The sequence below is a fragment of the Aythya fuligula genome, chromosome 10 (genome assembly GCF_009819795.1).
Source record: "Aythya fuligula isolate bAytFul2 chromosome 10, bAytFul2.pri, whole genome shotgun sequence".
Lineage (NCBI taxonomy): Eukaryota > Metazoa > Chordata > Aves > Anseriformes > Anatidae > Aythya > Aythya fuligula.
The window spans coordinates 9,579,551-9,599,237 of record NC_045568.1 but is presented as its reverse complement, the minus strand read 5'-3'; the positions used below and the strand labels follow the sequence as shown (position 1 = coordinate 9,599,237).

Here is a 19,687-nt window from a genome sequence, read left to right as displayed (position 1 = left end):
TGTTCAGATTATGTCATCTTTTTAGACAGCTGCTCATCTTTTTGCCTTTGCAGGGTTGCTTTGCTTTTGCCACAATCTGGTCCATTGGTGGAACTTGTGATGGTGATAGCAGAATTATTTTTGATAATTTCTTGAGGGAAACTTTGGCTGGAAAATCTGGAACAAATCCTGTACCAAAGGTAGTGGGAAAATGGGAATGTCCCTTTGAAGAGAAAGGCTTGGTCTATGACTACGTGTTTGAGGTAAGATTGCTTGCTTCTGTATTGATTGAAGTAAATTTTTACATTCTGAAAGGAAGGAAAATAGAGGGAGACGTATATTTAACTTTACAAAGATTGTTGGATGTTGTAAAGTGCTGGTGCTGAATCAAATCCTATAGTGCATATTTATTAGTATTTTTAAAATACTAATATGCTGACCATTTTTATTTTTATTTTTATTTAGACAATACCACGCTGTGCACATCAGTTATGGTCCCTTTTTAGATAAAGCTAAGCTGACATGGTCAAGTCTAGTTTTGCATAGAAGGAAAGATGGCTATTTTCTGTAAAGATGGATATTGTGTCTGTGGTCTGTGGGCAATTTGTTTGTTACAGTTGTGTTTATCATATCCACTGCAAATGTTAGATTCTACTTGCTGGTTTAAAGTTAGGCATATGTTCTTCTGTATGTTTGTTTGTTTGTTTCTTTTTTCTTTTGTCTGGTTGCTTTTTGTTTTTGTTTTGTTTTTTCTTTTCCTAACCAAAAGCCTTAATTTTACATCTGTATTTTTTCCTAGCTGAAAGGCAGAGGATGTTGGGTTCATTGGAATGGATTTATTAAAAATATTAATTACAGTGATAAAAATTTGAAGATTCAAGATATCATAGTCCCAACTATGGATACAGTCAGATATACCTATCTGATGGAACTATTCATTGCCCATGGAAAGTAAGTAAATTCAATAGAAATTTCAGAACTATTTGTCGTATGTAGAAACATCTTTTACTCTTTCCATTGACTTCATGTTTTTTATCAAGCCCTCAAGGCTTGTTTGGCCTGTTAAAAAGAGGCATTTATTATGAAGAATATAATTTGTTGCCTTAACGTCTAGGTTTGTTTTGTTTTGTTTCAATGAAGTCCTGTTATGATTCTGCTTTAGTGTGTTCATTCTGTGTCTTTCTGATGATTCAGTTACAACAACAGCTTGAGGAAGTTTTGTACTCTTTCTTCTTTGGTACTGAAATACATTTCAGTACTAAGTTAAAATCAATTATATTATATATGTGTGTGTATAAATATATTATTATACAAAAGAACAAAATGTAACAATTTCAGGTTGAATTTCAAGGCTGAAAGTTTTATGAAGTTTAAATTACTGGAAGACCAATCAGGTGAAATTTAAGTTCCACATACTTCCATATATACTCCAAGGCCAGGAGAATGAGAGAATGAGAAATGTCTCCTTCTCCACCTCTGATCCCTTTGTCAATTACAAAGAGGTTGCGTGAATGAGTATTTTAAAACATTAGTGTCTTTTTTAAGGCATTTAATATTTTTAGAGATAGAACTTAGAGCCTTTGTCTTCTAGTTGCAATTAATTTGTAGTTGTTCAGATTTCTGTGGTCTATGCTTTCTTTCTTTCTTTCTTTCTTTCTTGGTGAAGACCACTGCTTTTAGTGGGACCAACAGGTACTGGGAAATCTGTATATGTCAAGGACAAGTTAATGAACAACTTGGAAAAGGAGCGCTATTTTCCCTTCTTCATTAATTTTTCAGCACGAACCAGTGCCAATCAGACTCAGGTTGGTAGAACAGACAATCTGTGCTTCAAAAATATGATCTATATAAATATTTAATCTGTGTTCTGAATATTCCTGTCTGCATTGTAGAACATTATTATGGCCAGGCTGGACAAGAGGCGTAAAGGAGTCTTTGGCCCTCCAATGGGAAAAAAGTGCATTATTTTCATAGATGATATGAATATGCCTGCCTTGGAGAAGTATGGTGCACAGCCTCCTATAGAACTTTTAAGACAGTTCTTTGACCATGGAATTTGGTAATTATTTGAAACAAAAGTGAAAAGTTCAAGTTGCTGCATTTGGTGATATAATTATTCACTTGAATTTTCTTTCCAAAACTTTCTTAAAATGCTTTGTAAATTTTATGATACCTTTGCTTTATATGAAAAACATTTAAAGTTGAAGTAACTTTTATGTTGTTCTTTAAGTGATTTTTCAATTTAGGAAATTGATAATTTTTTTCTTTTTTTTTTTTTTCTTTTTTTTTTTTTGTGCATGGGCTCTTGCTGAAATTCAGTATTTTTACGTATAAAAAAAAATAATTCTTTTACACCTTAATTTTTCTGTGTCAGCATTTATCCTTGTTTTTATTTTTTTCAGTGTTCTTTACTTTCCATTCTCTTCCTCCTCCTCACAGTGAATTGGCAGACCTATTTTTTAGAATGCAATTATATGTAACTTTTGATTTTACTCAATACATTGTTTTTTACTGATATCCAAGATTCTCCTGCTCATTAGAATATTTTTCATTACCTTTTCTTTTTAATAACATTGAAATCAGATTTGGTAGTAGGCATGAAGAGAAACAAGCTATATCTCTTCCTAGCTTTTGAGATTTTTTGGCTCAGCTTTGACTGGAAGATTGAACCAGGTTGCCTCCTGGGATTGCTTCCAGCCTGAATTACTCTGTGATTCCAGGCACTTCCTGAATAAGGTTACTTTTGTGATTTCAGGCACTGCTCAAATGTCTGATACTCTTGAATAGAGAGAACATATATTTTGCCACCCTACAGTTTTAAATATTTGTTTCAAAATTTCAGATCAAGTTTTATTTAACCCTCATTAAACAAATAATCTTTCTTTCAGGCCAGTTTGATGTGTTAAGATGAGCTGGGGCATAGTTAGTTACAAGACTAGTTTGGGGTTTTATTGCTTTTTGGTTTTAATTGTTATATTTTTATATGTATGTACATATGTTATGCACACAGAGAGCATTCTGTAGTATGGGTGCATTTAAACTTTAACAAATGTGTTATATCTTTCTCTAACTAAATGTCACATTACAATTTATTTTGAAGGTACGATTTAAAGGATACATCTAAAATTACACTCGTTGATATACAGTTGCTTGCTGCTATGGGGCCTCCAGGCGGTGGGAGGAATCCTGTTACTCCTCGATTTTTGCGACACTTCAACATTTGCACTATTAATTCTTTTAGTGATGAAACAATGGTCCGCATCTTCTCTACTGTAGTAGCTTTCTACCTACGGGCTCAGGAATTTACTCCTGAGTTCTTCTCAGTTGGAAATCAAATTGTTGCTGCCACGTTAGAGGTAAGAGGAGAGAACCTTAATGGAAGTTTCCTTTAGTTTTAGAAAAATTCCATTAGCTTTATAACTTAATTGGTGAAATAGAGATTTTAGATATTTTGTTCCTTGATATTTTTAACATACAGCCTCATATGCCGTGATAAAATTATCTCAACTTTATGGCTGCAGTAACCTTCTTATTCTAGGAAAAGTCTTTTTGAATGTATGTTAATAAGGGCTTCATGGTACCTATCCACATACATCAAGTAGGTCAGACTGCAGTCTCTTTGGGGTTAGACAGGCACAAGAAGCTATGTCATGCAAAAGCAAAATGAAAATAGCAGTTGCAACACTCCCCAGAACCTTCTTTGAGAGACTAAGACTGAAGAAATAATCCTCTCCACTTCCGTGGAGACTCTTTTAACTTCCATGTTGCAGATTTTGGCAAGTATCATATTTGCAAGGTACCACGTGCAAAAAAGGAATGGCAATTTGTGACATCTTTGCAAAGAAGCATCAATTTGAAGACAGCATCTTACATATACATATAGATTTAACAGCTTATGTAGCCAAAACTAGTAGCAATGTTAACAAATCTAATGCCTACCATTAAGTATTCAAAATTGAAATGCATCAGGTACCTAATATTTGGCCAGTGAGGAATTCTGACAAAAAATCCGATAAGCCCCAAAGGCAAAATCAAATGGCTCAAGTTTCACAGGGGACATGAGTTTGGAATTATTAGCAAGTGACTTTCTCTTCTGCTGCAGAACTGAGGCCTTTCTCACACTTACACACTAGTTCCACTTATACCCAAGGCTGTATTCAAGACTGAATCCACCTTGTTCCAAGGCCTTATAGAGCCGATATTTTGGAACGCCTGCCAGATAAGACATTCAAAGTATGAATGATGTGAGGCTGACTGAATATTGCCACTGGAAATCTCTTTGTGCTTTCAGTTTATCCTTCTAAAAAAAAAAGGGGGGGGGGGGGGAGAAATTTGCAAGAAGGTTTTGCTTCTTTCAGCAGAAAATAATAGTAGCAGCCCAGTACAGTTATTACATACAGCTGTTTGAGCGCATTTGACTATATATGCTATTTAAACTGTTTACTTCTGTAAGGATAGAGAATCTGTTCTAGCATGGATTTACATCCAAGACAGTAGTATCTTCTGACTCCTGGGATTAAAGTGTAATGGAAGAACTAGGCTTTGGATATGAGATAGCAGGTGAAATAAGTGTGTAGACAGTACCATGGATATAGTATGACTGTTAAACTGTTGTTTTAGCATTTTGTTTTGGTTTGCAAGTTTAATGTTTGATAATTTTCTTCATATGAGTACACAGAGACAGATCAAAAGCTTCGTCTGCTGGCATTCCCTTAGCATGTTACGTATGTTAAATGTAATGTCAAATGACATTAGTTCCATTATACAACATAGGCTATTGACAACATATACATTCAATGTTACAGTAAAACATCATCAAAAGATACTTTTCTTAATCTGACTTCATTCATCATTTTTGTGGACTTTCTTTTTAGTTTTGAGTAATTTGTAGGTATACAAACAAATAGATTTAAACACCTGAAAACTAGGAAATTAGCATTACATAACTGATTACTTATCTCATTTGCAAATTTAGATTAATATTGCATATATGTTCCAGAACTTCATGAAAAGAATCTGATATATTCACAGGACTTTGAGATCTTTGGACATTATTAGGATTTCTGAAATGTGTGAAACGTTTTCTTAGAAAAATACACTTTTGGAAGAAAGACATTTTAAAATATCTATTCTAATAATACAGTCAGTGATAATGTCTTGTCAGTTTTTGCTCATTTTTTCTGTTTTTATTGCCTTTAGGTGTATAAGAAAGCTATCAAAAATCTTTTGCCCACACCAGCCAAATCTCATTATACATTCAACTTGCGTGACTTTTCACGTGTTATCCATGGCTGTCTGCTCATTAAGAGACATGCAGTTGAAAATAAGCACATAATGATTCGTTTGTTTGTACATGAGGTATTTCGTGTCTTCTATGACCGTCTAGTGGAAGATGATGATAGAGCATGGTTGTTCAATTTAATTAAGAATATTGTGAAAGAACATTTCAAAGAAGCATTTGATTCAGTTTTTGCACATCTGAGGCAGGAAAACACCCCTGTGAGTATCTCATTTAAACTGTTGTAAAATCATTGTTTTTTGTTAAAAAACGGCTGAAAATGTTTGGAAGGTGTTTGACTGTCATACATGTATATAAACTTCCTTTTCAAAATAACATTTAATTTAAAATGTAACTTTCAGAGACCTGATTTACTGAGCAGAAAGACATTCCCTTTTTAAATCTAGCCCATCGTTTATGAATTATGGTGTGGTAAACTGCATTCTGTAATTGTATCGACATTTTAATATTTTGAATGTTGTATAAGTCATGTCATGTTCCTTGACATTCCCCTCCCTCCTCCCTCCCGCCCCCCCCCCCCCCCCCCCTCCCCCCTTTAATTGCTGTATAATAGAAATAACTTTGTGGTCATCGTTGCCCATTTCGTATGTTGAGATTTGTGAAACATACCTTGTACAAATTTGTACAATGGGAAATACAGAATTTTGAGGTGGGTGTTGCTTGTGAGTTGAAATACTTCAGTGCTTGTTCTGCTCTCTTGAGTATTTGTCTAAATTCACCGTTCCTTCCTAAAGTTCCTACTGACAAATATTATTATTAAACACTACATCATTTGTTGTATATATACAATAGGTGACAGAAGAAAACATGAGAAGTTTGTTTTTTGGTGACTACATGAATCCAGAACTTGAAGGAGATGAAAGACTTTATGTTGAAATTCCAAACATTCAGCTGTTTGGTGATGTTGTAGAGCAGTGTCTGGATGAATATAATCAAACACACAAAACAGGAATGAATCTTGTGGTTTTCAGGTGTGTACACTCTGTATTATTGTAATACAAAGAGCTCTGAGCAGTAGTTGCTAATTCAGCATATCCAATTTTGCAGGCTATGTTTTTTGTTTCATCCCCTTTATGTGTTCCTGGCGTTGCACATTTTTGGATGGAAATGAACTAATTTTTCTGCTATGGCTCTGCATTTTTCTATCAGAGAGTAAATAATGAGAAGGGTGGTTTTTTTTTTTTGTTGGGTTGTTTTTTTTTTTTTTTTTTTTTTTTTTTTGAGAGACTCTGAATGTATTCTTCAGCTGTTACAGAAGCCTTGTGCACCAAATCTGGTGGGTGCTTGACTTCTGCTGGGCTTCTGTTACCAGTGAAGACTGATGTCAGTTTAGCCTGCAGCCACCTCCCTGTTGGTAGAGGTTACTGTGCCTTCATAATTGTCAGTGTAATTTGACATGTAGATGATCTGTGAAGATGACTAGTTAGTTTATGCATGGATTATTTAGTCTAGGTCATTTTGACAATCCGGATTTGTAAGTACCTGTATATACAACTGTACTGGGAGTGTGAAGAGCTGACAGCCTCAGATTGAAGGCCTCTTCCTGAGCACAGAAGCAATAACCCAGTTACCTCACAGAAGGGCAGCCAGGAGGAAGGAGAAACATGTCTGACTTTAGCCTTAGAGACCCCTCTCATGGACAGCATCCTCATTTGACTATATTATTTTTCTAACCAATCAAAATGAACAAGACTTCTTTGAAATGCTTCAACTATTTTTAAGACCACTTGGAACTACTCAGCTTACCTTAACTACCCTACACCCCGTGCTTAAGCAAGGTCTCCTGTAGATCTTGCTGCATATTCCAAAATAAACCATGGTTGTGTTTCCACAATAGGCAGGGCTCTCAGTGATGTGCAGATACTGGTTTCTGAAGATGTCATTCCCTTCTCTATTTCACATATAAATTATAAAACATTTGTTTTTGATTTCATTTTATTGTGGTGTATATAACTGCCTTTCTCACCCTCCATGTGCTTTCAGAAATTTGTTTTGGACATGGTACTTCTGTACATTTTTAATGGGTTTATTGGTTCACAGGTGTATGTATATTTCTGCCATTCTGGTAATTAACACATTTCACATTTAGGTATGTGTTGGAACATTTGTCTCGTATAAGCCGTATACTGAAGCAGTCAGGGGGTAATGCTTTGTTGGTTGGAATGGGAGGAAGTGGACGTCAGTCTTTGACTCGTCTAGCAGCATTTATGTCAAAAATGTGCGTTTTTCAACCAGAGATTTCAAAAACCTATGGCACAAATGAGTGGAGAGAAGACCTGAAAGTGAGTATTAATAACCTGTTTGCATTTTGACTTGATTTTGAAGAAGGATGTTTTGGACTATACAATATTTTAACTGTCTTGCATTTTTAGAGTCTGCTGAAGAGTGCAGGTGTAAAGGGCTTGAAAACTGTATTCATAATCACAGATGCACAAATTAAAGAAGAAAGTTTTTTAGAAGACATTGACAGTGTCCTCAACACTGGGGAGGTACCCAATCTTTTTGCGGCAGATGAAAAACAAGAAATTATAGAGGTATCTTTATAACTTCTCTTATTCTCTGTCATCTCCCATTTAAGCTATTTTGTCAGTGCAATATGAAATATGCCTTAATTCAAAGTGATTTGGGGGTATATGCATTCAATTTTGTGATATATTTTTTTGGAGATTTTTAGATCAATCAGCTAGTTATTGGTAAGCTGGAATAGTTTATGCCTACTACAAGCTTTAAGTCTGACCTCACACTCTGCTCACACACCCATTAAGTTGTGCACATAGGGAATGTTGTTCACAAATATGTTAATATGCTGGGGCCATAGTTATTTTTTACATTATATTGTGCAGAATAAGAATGTACCTCATAATGTTTTCATTTATCCGTTCAGAACAAAGATGTATATTGAGAAAAAAAACAGCCTGTCTTTGTCAGTAGACTCTCATTGTCTAGGGCACTGTTATACAGCATTTCATAGTCTTGACACATGTGATCAGAGAGAAGCTGGGGGAAGGTGCTCTATGAAACCAGGCTTAGAAGTAAAGATGGGAAATTAATAAATAAATAAATATAACCTAAATCATGCTTGGAATTTTCAAAATAACAATCACTGTATGGGGGAGTTGGAGGCATCAATCTCTGTATACCTCAAGTTGCATACATAATGTGTCCCTTTTACAACTTTACAATTTGTACAAACATATCCAATTGGTGTGTGCTAGCACTTGGTAGCTATCTGTAATATGCCAGCTATGACAAAGTTACTTGTTACTCATTTAAATCTGCTTCATCAAAATATTTCCACTTTATTGCTAATAATCTGATTTTTGTCATTTACTTTAATTGCAGGGTTATGTAAAGCATACATGCTCTTGTGGTGGAATAAGTTGAGTTGTAGGGAGGTCTAAGTGTAAGGTCTAAGTGTTTCATGGATTGTTAATTGAGGGTAATACTTTTATGAAGTAGTCTTTTTTTTTCTTTGACAGTTGTTTTTTTTTTTTTTTTTTTTTTTTAAATAAATGAATAGAATGTGTTTGAAACTTGAATATTCCTCTCCAATTAGGTAAATACAGCATATTTTAGTGTAATATTAATATTGAAAATATTCTCAGTAAGTTAGTGTCTTGAAGTGTTGTTTAGGGAATTTATATAGCACTTAAAATGTAGATGAGAACAACATGTGTTTTTGTGTAATGAGAGTAGTAATTTGCCTCATCTGTTCATATATCCTAAACCCCTTTGAGTGACTGAAGATGGATTGTGATTAAGTCTAATTTTATTTGTTCATCACCTGAAGACTTTGGTCCTTTGTTTCATGAGGGAGCTAATTTAAAATTTTGATTTTCTGAATGTGTCTTAGCCATCTGTCTTATCCTAATGTGTCTTGTGTATCTGGCACTTGGAATCTTTTTTTTTTTTTTTTTTTTTTCCAATTTTTGTTCTGATGTATTCTTGGTTGTTCAGCGCAACAGGTGATCTTTTCTAGAATTATTTGTTAGTGTCACAGATTTTCAGTAAATGTACTATTTACTCATATTTACATACTCAAATATTTACAATATTTATTAATTTACTTATTCTCAACTAGTACTTAGTATTCATTCTTTCTTTCTAGTTTATTCTACTTATTTCATTTATCAATTAAAAATATATATATTTCATGGTGTTACTATCATTAACAGGATTGTTAAAGGACTTCAGAAGTACTTGATGAGAAATTATATAACAGCTTTTACCCTATGTATCATTCCCAAGGGTGTTCGTGCACTAGCTCAGGCTGGCAATAAACATGAAGAACTCAGTCCCTTGGCCTTATTTGCATTTTTTGTGAACTGCTGCAAAGAAAATCTCCATATCGTGGTAGCATTCAGCCCAATTGGAGATGCTTTCCGCAATCGTCTGAGACAGTTTCCCTCACTCATCAACTGCTGTACTATTGATTGGTTCCAGGTATGTGAAAATTTTATTTATTTATTTTTTTTGTCAATGAACTATGTCAGTTTTTTAACCATGTCTGTGTTTTCATGGTATAGAATTACTCTGTTTTTCAAAATTTTGAAATAGCATGGACAGTTTTGGTAATATTTTGGGAGCTCTTTGTTGTGTAGTCTCAGTATTTCTTGAACTAAAGAAATTCATGTTTTATTGCTACAAATTTTACACTTCTAAAGTAGTGAGTAATCACAGTTTGGTGATGGTAATTTGTCATTTTTTTCATAATATACATGTTTTAAAGGACTAGAGAAAACATTTCAGTGTGATTGCACAATGGTCGTAATTTCTGCTGTGTGTTAAGCAAATACAAGTCCTGTTGGAATGCTGTAAGTAAATCTTTTATATCAGCATAAAACTTGGAAAACTACTGATCCTTGCTAAAAATCAAAGTTATTCTCAATTAAAGTGCAATTAGCTTTATAGGTTGGCTTGGTGCTGAAGTCAATTGATTCATCTACCAAAGGATAACATAGATGCAGAAACGTTTGGATAGCATGACAATATCTAGAAGATCATCCAGAAGTCACCAGAACAGGTTGCATCAGTAGTGACCTTGCTGCCTGATGTAACTCTTGTATCAGCTCATCATTCTTGAGACCTAGTTGGGACTAGCGTGTCTCATACTGGTATTTCGAATAGTGAAAAATCTCTTTAAACTATGAAGACTGCTAACAGCTAAATTTTACACATTCTTCTCTCCTCATTTCTCCATCAGCCGTGGCCCGAAGATGCCCTTGAGCGTGTGGCAAATAAGTTCTTAGAAACACTTGAGCTCACAGACAGTGAGCGTCAGGAGGTTGTGCCCATCTGTCAATACTTTCATACTTCAGTTTTATCACTTTCCTCAAGGTCAGTTTGTTTCTTTTAAAAACAACACATTAATTTCTAGAAATACTAACAAGAAAAATATTATACTAATGGAAGGAGTAAAATGAACATCAGAGAACTCAAAAATTGATTTATAAGGGGCAAGAAACAAGATAGGTGGCTGAGTTGCATGACCACTCATTTCTGTCTTATAAGTTAATGTATAAGCTTTGTCTGCCTAAAATATATAAAATTGTGGAAACCATTTACTTCTGTTAATTGACAAATAGTTCATTGCATACCTTTTCTACCAATAGTTAGGTGAATAATTATAATAATAACAACAATTAAAGGTATCCTTTATTTCTAATAGGTTTTTTCAAAGTCTCAAACGCCATAATTATGTTACTCCCACTTCTTATCTTGAACTTATTGCTGCCTTTCGGAAACTTCTGACTGAGAAACGAGACTCTGTAATGACAGCCAAGAAGAAATATGTGAATGGACTAGATAAACTAGCTTTTGCTGAATCACAGGTGATTTGGGATGGAAGTGGAACTGAAAATACAGAATGGTTGCCAGAAGCAGGTCTTTTGCTAGAGAGATAAGTCAAAAGCACTACTTCAGATCTTTAAATATATGGAGGTTTGTCTCCTTAAAGTGGGGAGCAGCCTTAATTTTCTGGTTCCAAATCTGGTTAAAATTAAGAAATGATTTGCATTCTAGTTTGGGTCTGTGTGAACAAAATATTCCTTGTTTAAAAAAATATATTTTCTAACGATGAGGGGCAGTACATTTCAGCAAATACAAAAGTGACCCATACAGTTTTTTTATGATATATTATTTTTCTGTTATACCTAATAATTTGTGTGATTAATTTCAAACAAATTATCTCAAGATCAATCCCAAGGTCAATCTTAAACAGTAAAAATACAATGAATTTGTTTTGCTTTTTTTTCCCTACATTCATAGCTGTCATGTTAGAGTCCAAAGGCCTCTAAGCATGCATTTCTAAGTAGTATGTGAACAGAGCTTCCCTTCCTAAATAGTTATGTGAATGTACTAAAAATGAATGTACTTCTTAAAATTAGAGAGTGTACATGAGATAAAAATAAGTCTCTGAAGTGTTTTGATTTGAAAACAAATGTTATTTTCTTCCACCAATAAATTAGTCATTGGATATTTTCTAGGTTCTAAATCAATTGTTGGAAATTATATTTTGCAATTCAGAATCCTGGTTAATTCTTTTGCATATGTATAGGTTGGTGAGATGAAACAAGAACTAGTTGAGCTGCAGCCCAAACTGGAAGAGGCTAAATTGGATAATGCAAATATGATGAAGGTAGAGTTGCATAAAACATTGTATTCTTAACACAGGCATGTGCATATATATATCATATATTTCACCTTCATAGTAATTAGTTTTGAATGAGGAATCTAATCATACAATGTAGTTCCGTGTCTTGGCTGACTGTTGACAGATTCTAAAGAATATGCCTACATATGAGTACCGATATGTATCTTTTAGAAAATAAGAGCTGAGTTCAGGTTTTTGAGCTTCTTGTTTACTGCGCTTAGCAGTACTGTAAAATTTGCCACTGTTTGTGCTTATATCCTTTGAACTGGAAGAAAATTTTACTTTTTATTTAAAATACATACACAGTCAAATGAATACACAGTCCTTGTCTAAGCTCTGTGCTAAAGGATGGTAGAGAAACATTCACGCTAATAGGGGTTAGACTGGGTTTCTCACAATTATTCACAAACATTGTGGTTTTTCAGCATACAAAATAAGTAAGATAAGTATTGCATGCTTTGTCTTTGCGTGCACAGGGATTGTGCACTTGATATTTAAAAGGATCCTCAAAAGGAGTAACTTCATAGAAATTTATTGGGATTTGGGAACAGTCTCTTAAGTGTATTTGAAAACTCTGACTTGAGAAAAGACACATCTGGTATGTTACTGTCACATCACAAAAAAAGTGAAATTTGAGTAACATTTCTGTGCACCTGCTTCTGGTGCTTGTAAGTATTTTTACAGATACAGTGGTATGTCTTCTACCTACTCTAAGAAACTGAGAATTCAGCTCCACCACTACGAGCAAACAGCATCTAAGAAAAATAAATACCACTTCTGCAGAACTGAAGAGGGAGTACTTGGTTGAAGGGTTGACTTGTCCCTGAACATAAAATAAATTTATGTAGTCAGTAATACAAACTGAAGCTATGAAAACTCACAGTAAAAGCTAGTCAGTTTTGAATTACAGCCTTATGCACACACTTGTTTTCTTTCATGAACTTCGAACGTAGCTTAGCTTTTATTGATGGTAATCTGATTTCATGCAGTGTACCTACTGTTAAAGATCCGTAACAATGCTGCGAGATCCGTAACAATGCTAAGAAATAAATTATTCCTTTAACATAAATTGAAAATACATGAAAATATTGAAATACTGAAAAATAAAAAGAGAATATCAAATTATTCCATAACTGCTAACCTAGGTAATCTCAATTTGTTTCATCATTCAGTAGGAAGCTCACCCATATCTTTTTTTCTTTAGACTATAGAAATAGAATCTGCAGAAGTAGAACAAAAAAGAAAAATTGTAAAAGTAGATGAAGAAATTGCGACAGAAAAAGCTGAAGAAGCTCAGGCTTTGAAAAATGAGTGTGAAAGTGATCTGGCAGAGGCGATCCCAGCGCTGGAGGCTGCACTTAATGCTCTTGACACTTTAAAGGCAAGCTAATCTAAACTTCAACAGTCAGAAGAGTTACTTAGTATGATGATACTCTTCCGTTTATTTGGGAAAGAATGCACTGAGATGAAAGGATGTTAAAAAGTACTAAATTTCCTGAGTTTTGGCAAAAGAGATATAATACCTATTAACAGTTATGATTTGGTAGATGTTCATTCCAATGTACTCAGATTACAGTACAGAAGGGGGGTGGGTAGGGGAGGGGAGAGAGGGGTTGTGCGTTTAAAATTTTGTTTGTTCCTTTGCAAGAAAGTCCACCTGTGGGGAAAGTACCCAAAACCTGAAGTTATCAACAGGGGTATCAGCTGAATTTTTTCTTTCAGCTAAGTTAAAGTTGACTACCAATGTGTTAGAAGGCTAATGTTTGTGCCTAAAAATTATCTGGATCTTTAAATGAAAGGTTTCCTCTTTGTCATAACTTAGTCATGACTTAGGCATGATCTGAAAGCAGTATTTTTTACAAAGTCCTGCAGGATTTGCTTTGTAGGAGTTATGAAGGATATGAGATGTATATTAAATGATGCTTATGAAAGCATATAAAAGTATTCTGACCTAGACTTTTAAAAATATAATTTTAGTTAATCATTAGTTTACAGTTACTAGTATTTCTTTCATTTTTATTACCACTGCATAGGATAAATTAATGGGTATTTTTAATTGTCTTGCTAATGCCGTATCATCCCTTCTAAAAGTTCTTAAAGTCCTTTATAATTATGTTCATTGGCAATGGTGCTATAATTTCTTTTTTTTTTTTTCTCTTCATTAATCTTAGTGGTGAGAAAAGCATAACATCATAATTATTTTTTTTAATGTGATTTTTATTTTAGCCTTCTGATATATCAATTGTCAAATCAATGAAAAATCCTCCATCTGGTGTCAAACTTGTCATGGCTGCTGTCTGTGTCATGAAAGACATAAAACCTGAAAGAATTCCAGATCCTTCAGGGACTGGAGGCAAGGTAATATGACAGACTTGTGAGTTGCAAATAAAAGTGTAATTCATATTCTTTGTCACAACACAGAGCACTTGTTCAATAAGTAAAATAACCTGAGGTCCAGTAAAGTAAGCAAGTATTTACAGCCTCCATTCATTATTTTGCTGAAAACTATGCTTCAGACATCTTCAGTGTCCAATTTACATAATTTGGAATTTTGAAACATGCAAAGAAAACATGTAATTTGCTTAACTCGTATATAGGTAAAGAGATAATAAATAATTCTTCCCTGAGTCACTGCCTGGTTTTAGACTTGGTTGGGGGAATATATTTGATACGATAGACTTCATTGCTGTGTCAATGAGATACAAGATCATCCGTATTAAATATACATGATTATTAGAGAAGGTTACTCTTTTTTTGTGCGTGTGTTTGTTTTAAAGTTTGAAAAGTTATTTCCTGCTTTCTTCTGTAGATTTTAGATTACTGGGGTCCAAGCAAGAAACTGCTTGGTGACATGAATTTCTTAAAGGATTTGAAAGAGTATGACAAGGACAATATTCCGGTATGATTTTTGTTTAAATATTCAGTAGTTTTTGCCATGTGTATATTTTCTTCCGGGGGGGGAAAATTAGAAAATATTATATTAGTGGCCGCATTTGGCCAGAATTTGTCAATTTATTATGACCAACAATGCTTACAAGATTACAAGGCATCTTTATAGGATGAATATTGTCATCGCAAATGAGTCAAACTTTCTCTCTTCCTCGTAAGTGGCATTTCAAAAGGATTTAAAATTCCCTTTGGGAGTTTCTAAGGCTTCTATTTTGCCTATTTTCTATTTGAATGAAATGTCCTGTGCACAAACGTTTCTAACTTTGAAATTTAAAAGTACTATCTCATAAAAAAAGACATAAAAATAACACAAAACTGTCATCTGTCTTACCCCAAAATGGCCATAATTAGGTGCCTTGATAAGAATAGGGATAGTGTGTATGGTACTTTCACCAAATATTTTTCCACCCTCCCAGAATTTAAATGAAGGATGCCCTAAGTTAGATAGTTTCTGTTTTTAATAGTTTTTGGTGAATCACTCTTCTTTAACTTCTCTAGTCCCCTTAAGATCATATACGCTTTCAATATCCACAAGATCTTTTCACAAAGCACTCCAGAAGTCTATTTTAAGTGACATGAAAAGCTGTGTTGTTTCTTCTGAAGCTTGGTCCTCTTAGCCTCATTTCACGTGTTTTGTTTTGGTTTTATTTTTATTTATTTATTTATTTTGTAGAGACAGTGAACGTTTGATCCCTGTCCAATATTTCCATGCCTTTTTTTTAAGATAGTTTTTCTCAGTAAATTATTCCAGTATTATATTTTCATTTTCTAAAATAACTGTCTACATTGGTTCTTTTTATAATGTTTTTTTTTTTTTTCTAATTGTGTAATTTTGATTGCATGCATGCTGAAAAAATGGGCAATATTTTTTTACATATACTAGAACATACACAATAAACCAAAATGTACTAGCTACATAACTTCAAATGATGACCTACTATTCAAGAGTGTGATCCTTGCAGTTTTCCAAGTTCAGTAGAGATTGAGCTTGCTTTGCCCTTTAGAAAGCTGGTTCCAAAAAGTAGGTACAAGCAATGTAATTAATTCAGATCTTGTCTTATGTTAGTAGATACACATTCTTATAGTCAGTCCCAATAGCTGTGTCAAGAAATGATAGCAAATAATGAAATTAGCATGTTTTGCATCAAGGGACAGTGTAAATTATGGCTTCTATATGACTGTAATGATCTTAACACTTAAGTAACTGCCACATGGAAGATACACTAATTGTGTGATTATGAAGGATAAGGATAGGATTAGGATGAAAACATGAAAGGCTGCAAAGAGTGACAGGGAAATTTAAGGAAACAAATGAGAAGTGGTTTCTACAACAATTAATAAATGCTGAGCAGTTCTTTACTATTTTGATATATAGAGAAATGGCAATCAGTGTCAGCAGCAAGCCTTTGCTGTATGAAAAATTTAATGACCTGTAATGCATTCATTATCCAGGCAGCTGTCATGCAGAAGATTCGGGCTGAATACCTGACTAATCCAGAGTTTGATCCACCAAAGGTGGCTAAAGCTTCCTCAGCAGCAGAGGGTTTGTGTAAGTGGATAATGGCAATGGAGGTGTATGACAGGGTTGCAAAGGTAAGTTTTTGATCCTAATCCCACAGTGATTATGAATTTTTTCCTTTGCTTGGTATCTTCACCTTAAGCATTGTTATTAAATAATAAATATACAAAATGTGCATTTGTGTATTGTTTGCAATTGAATAGGTTGTTGCACCCAAGAAAGATCGTTTGAGAGAGGCACAGCAATCCTTAGCAGAGACACTAGCACTTTTGAATCGGAAGAGAGATGAACTTGAAGAGGTCGAAAATCGTTTGGCTGCTTTGGAACAAACCTTTACTGAGAAAACTGAAGAAAAGGCTCGTTTAGAATTCCAGGTTGATCTGTGTGCTAAAAAACTAGAACGAGCAGAGAAGTTGATTGGAGGCCTTGGTGGAGAGAAATCAAGGTTAGATTAAAGTTCAAATGTCAGATATAGTATCTATTGTAGAAACATTAGTTTCTACATCAGTTCTCTGAGGCTTTAATACTCTATTTCTATCTGAAGGTTGTATGGGATTATAACTGTTTGGGCCCTTGGAAGATTCTTGATTATGGTAATATAAAAATGCAGGCAGTAACATTGAGAGAATTGTAGAGAAAGTACTGAAAATATGAAGAAACAACAATGTAATATATATAACAACATCTCTCTATATAGAGATACAGATATAACGTGTGCATACATGTTATATGATATATGATATAACAATAACAAAAAGGTTGATGCTTGTCATCAATGCCATAAATGTGGGGGTTTCAGCAGCATTTTATTCTTTATCTTCTGCTTGTCATAGATGGAATAATGCTGCAAATGATCTTCAAGACGTGTATGATAATTTGACAGGAGATGTTCTGATATCAGCTGGTGTGATAGCTTATCTAGGAGCATTTACTGCTGGATTTCGACAAGAATGTACGAAAGATTGGAGCAAGCTATGCAAGGTTAGAACATTATCTTATTTTTTAATAGTTTTTTTTTTAGACTGCTGCAAAAGGCTTCATAATGTGGGCCTAAACCTAAAATCCTTTTTAATTTGTTTATTACTAGCCTAATAAAACTCATTAAAATAAGTGAGATAAATTCTGCTAATCCAATATTATGTAAATTTAGACTTCATTGAATTAGTGAATTTACTTCAAACTTAAAATAGCATGTCTGAAATTGAGAGCACATCATTAACTTTGTGAGGCTTGATTATTATTTAAATATAATCTCAGAATTTTCTCTCTTTTGCCTTTAAATAGAAGAATTAACTTTAAAATCTCTTAAAAAAACTCTTAAAAGGAAATGTACTTTGGCCATCTGAATTGAAGACATTTAATAAAAGATGTAAAGAAACATGTAATAAAGGTTTGTTTTTTTTTTTCTTTCTTTCTTTCTTTTTTTTTTCTATTTTTCTTTTCTTGCAGAAGAAAAATATCCCTTGTTCTGATACTTTCTCTTTGAGTAATACTCTTGGTGACCCAATAAAAATAAGAGCCTGGAATATTGCTGGTTTACCAACTGATGTCTTTTCTGTAGACAATGGGGTCATTGTTGAGAATTCCAGACGTTGGTAGGTGACAAAAAGGTTTAATTTTCTAATCCAAGAAAACCCAAGATTTCACACACACACACACACAAACAAAACAAACAAACAAAAACCTTAAACATCTAGAGACAGTTTAGCCTCTGTAAATACAATGTACTGGAAAGCAGAACTGGAAACCTTTTATCCTTGTCTTCTGAATTTAATAAGTTTGAGAGGTATTAGACTAGAGGAATTTGAATATATAGTTACTGAAAGTTTTCTGGAGGTGCAGTGATGTGAAAGCTCCCATTAGCTATCTACAAATTGTCTGCACTCAGCTGGAACATAAGATTATAAAACTTCCTATTAATGTTCCTGTGATCTGTGTTATCTTAAGCGTCTTAACTATAGATTCAGATTGCATTTGGATTACAATGTATAATTCCATTCTTTGAATGTTACTTAAATTCTCTGAATGGTGCAGTAAGTGGAGATGTTTAATATTGTTCATTCTTGACTTCTATTAAAATACATAAATATGGATAAAATCAGCAAGAGTAATGGGGAACAAATTTTGTTCAACAAAATCAAAATACAGTCATCTTGCCCTGCCCTTCTTACAATTCCAACCTTATACCAACTAATATACTAACGTCTCAGATTCAAATTGCAACTGATTGTTGATTTTTTTTTTTAGGTGCAAAGATATGTGAGAGAGAACTCAAAACTATCAGCATTTGTAAAAATAAATTTAATTTAAAACTACAGATAAATAAATGCTGATAGTTCTAGTGGAGGGACAGAACAAGATCTTCATAGAATTCTGCATTCAGGTGTATTTTATGAAAAAGTTATGAGTGTTTTTTGCACCCCTTAAAACTATTTTTGCTATTACTTTTCAAGTTGTGATAAAACACTTGTACTCCATATGTCAGTTAAGTTTTAAAATAACTGAAATCAAGATTTTATCACTTTTCCCTTGACAACCTGACACAGAAGCATTTTAATATAGCTTGAAATTTCTGCAAGAACAGAGAATTGTTTTTGTATATTCTAGGCCATTAATGATTGATCCTCAAGGTCAAGCAAATAAATGGATCAAGAATCTTGAGAAAGAAAACCGCCTGAATGTTATCAAGGTCGGTGACACAGATTATATGAGAACCCTGGAGAACTGCATTCAGTTTGGAACTCCACTTCTGCTGGAAAATGTTGGGGAAGAACTAGACCCATCACTTGAACCTCTGCTACTTAAACAGACTTTTAAGCAAGGTACATCAAGATTAATTTTAAACCATGGATTACATTACTGTTCAGCTTTTAGTCTATGTTATTGTCTGGTTTACTTCCCGGTTTATTGCTACCTCCACAGCTTTCTTGTGCTTCTCTGAAACTTGCTGAGTAGCTGTGACTTTGGTTTTCAACTTTTCTTTCTCTTTTATCTGGAAAAAGACGGAAAATGCAGACAAGCACAAGTATGTGCTCCTCCGTTCTGAAATGAAAAGGGGAAAAGTTGAAACACTGTTCACTGGAGTTTATTTCAGAAAGATAACTGAAGGAAAGGGTAGTCCCTAAGAATCCGGTATTTGAGAATAATTTCACTGTTCTCAATTCCCATCTCTGGTATTGTATATGTACATTGAAAGTACAGTAGAAATTGGATTGAATCAGTTTGAAAATTTCAGTCAATGTGAAAATTTTGCAGAGTATCAGATTTATGTATTCATTTTTAGTTTTCA

General features: G+C 33.9%; 1 protein-coding gene across 1 annotated transcript in view; it reads left to right on the top strand.

Annotated features, from left to right (window-relative positions):
- The window catches only part of DNAH12 (dynein axonemal heavy chain 12), a 65,572-nt gene that overhangs the window by 30,295 nt on the left and 15,590 nt on the right, over positions 1 to 19,687 (top strand). The window contains exons 36-56 of the mRNA XM_032194341.1: positions 54 to 242; positions 779 to 930; positions 1,646 to 1,784; positions 1,872 to 2,038; positions 3,080 to 3,335; positions 5,179 to 5,478; positions 6,071 to 6,249; positions 7,368 to 7,560; positions 7,651 to 7,812; positions 9,527 to 9,721; positions 10,482 to 10,615; positions 10,947 to 11,109; positions 11,835 to 11,915; positions 13,135 to 13,311; positions 14,157 to 14,288; positions 14,740 to 14,829; positions 16,332 to 16,472; positions 16,602 to 16,843; positions 17,232 to 17,379; positions 17,848 to 17,993; positions 19,006 to 19,220. Of these exons, the coding sequence (XP_032050232.1) occupies positions 54 to 242; positions 779 to 930; positions 1,646 to 1,784; positions 1,872 to 2,038; positions 3,080 to 3,335; positions 5,179 to 5,478; positions 6,071 to 6,249; positions 7,368 to 7,560; positions 7,651 to 7,812; positions 9,527 to 9,721; positions 10,482 to 10,615; positions 10,947 to 11,109; positions 11,835 to 11,915; positions 13,135 to 13,311; positions 14,157 to 14,288; positions 14,740 to 14,829; positions 16,332 to 16,472; positions 16,602 to 16,843; positions 17,232 to 17,379; positions 17,848 to 17,993; positions 19,006 to 19,220 (3,601 nt within the window). The remainder of the gene's footprint in view (positions 1 to 53; positions 243 to 778; positions 931 to 1,645; positions 1,785 to 1,871; positions 2,039 to 3,079; positions 3,336 to 5,178; positions 5,479 to 6,070; positions 6,250 to 7,367; positions 7,561 to 7,650; positions 7,813 to 9,526; positions 9,722 to 10,481; positions 10,616 to 10,946; positions 11,110 to 11,834; positions 11,916 to 13,134; positions 13,312 to 14,156; positions 14,289 to 14,739; positions 14,830 to 16,331; positions 16,473 to 16,601; positions 16,844 to 17,231; positions 17,380 to 17,847; positions 17,994 to 19,005; positions 19,221 to 19,687) is intronic.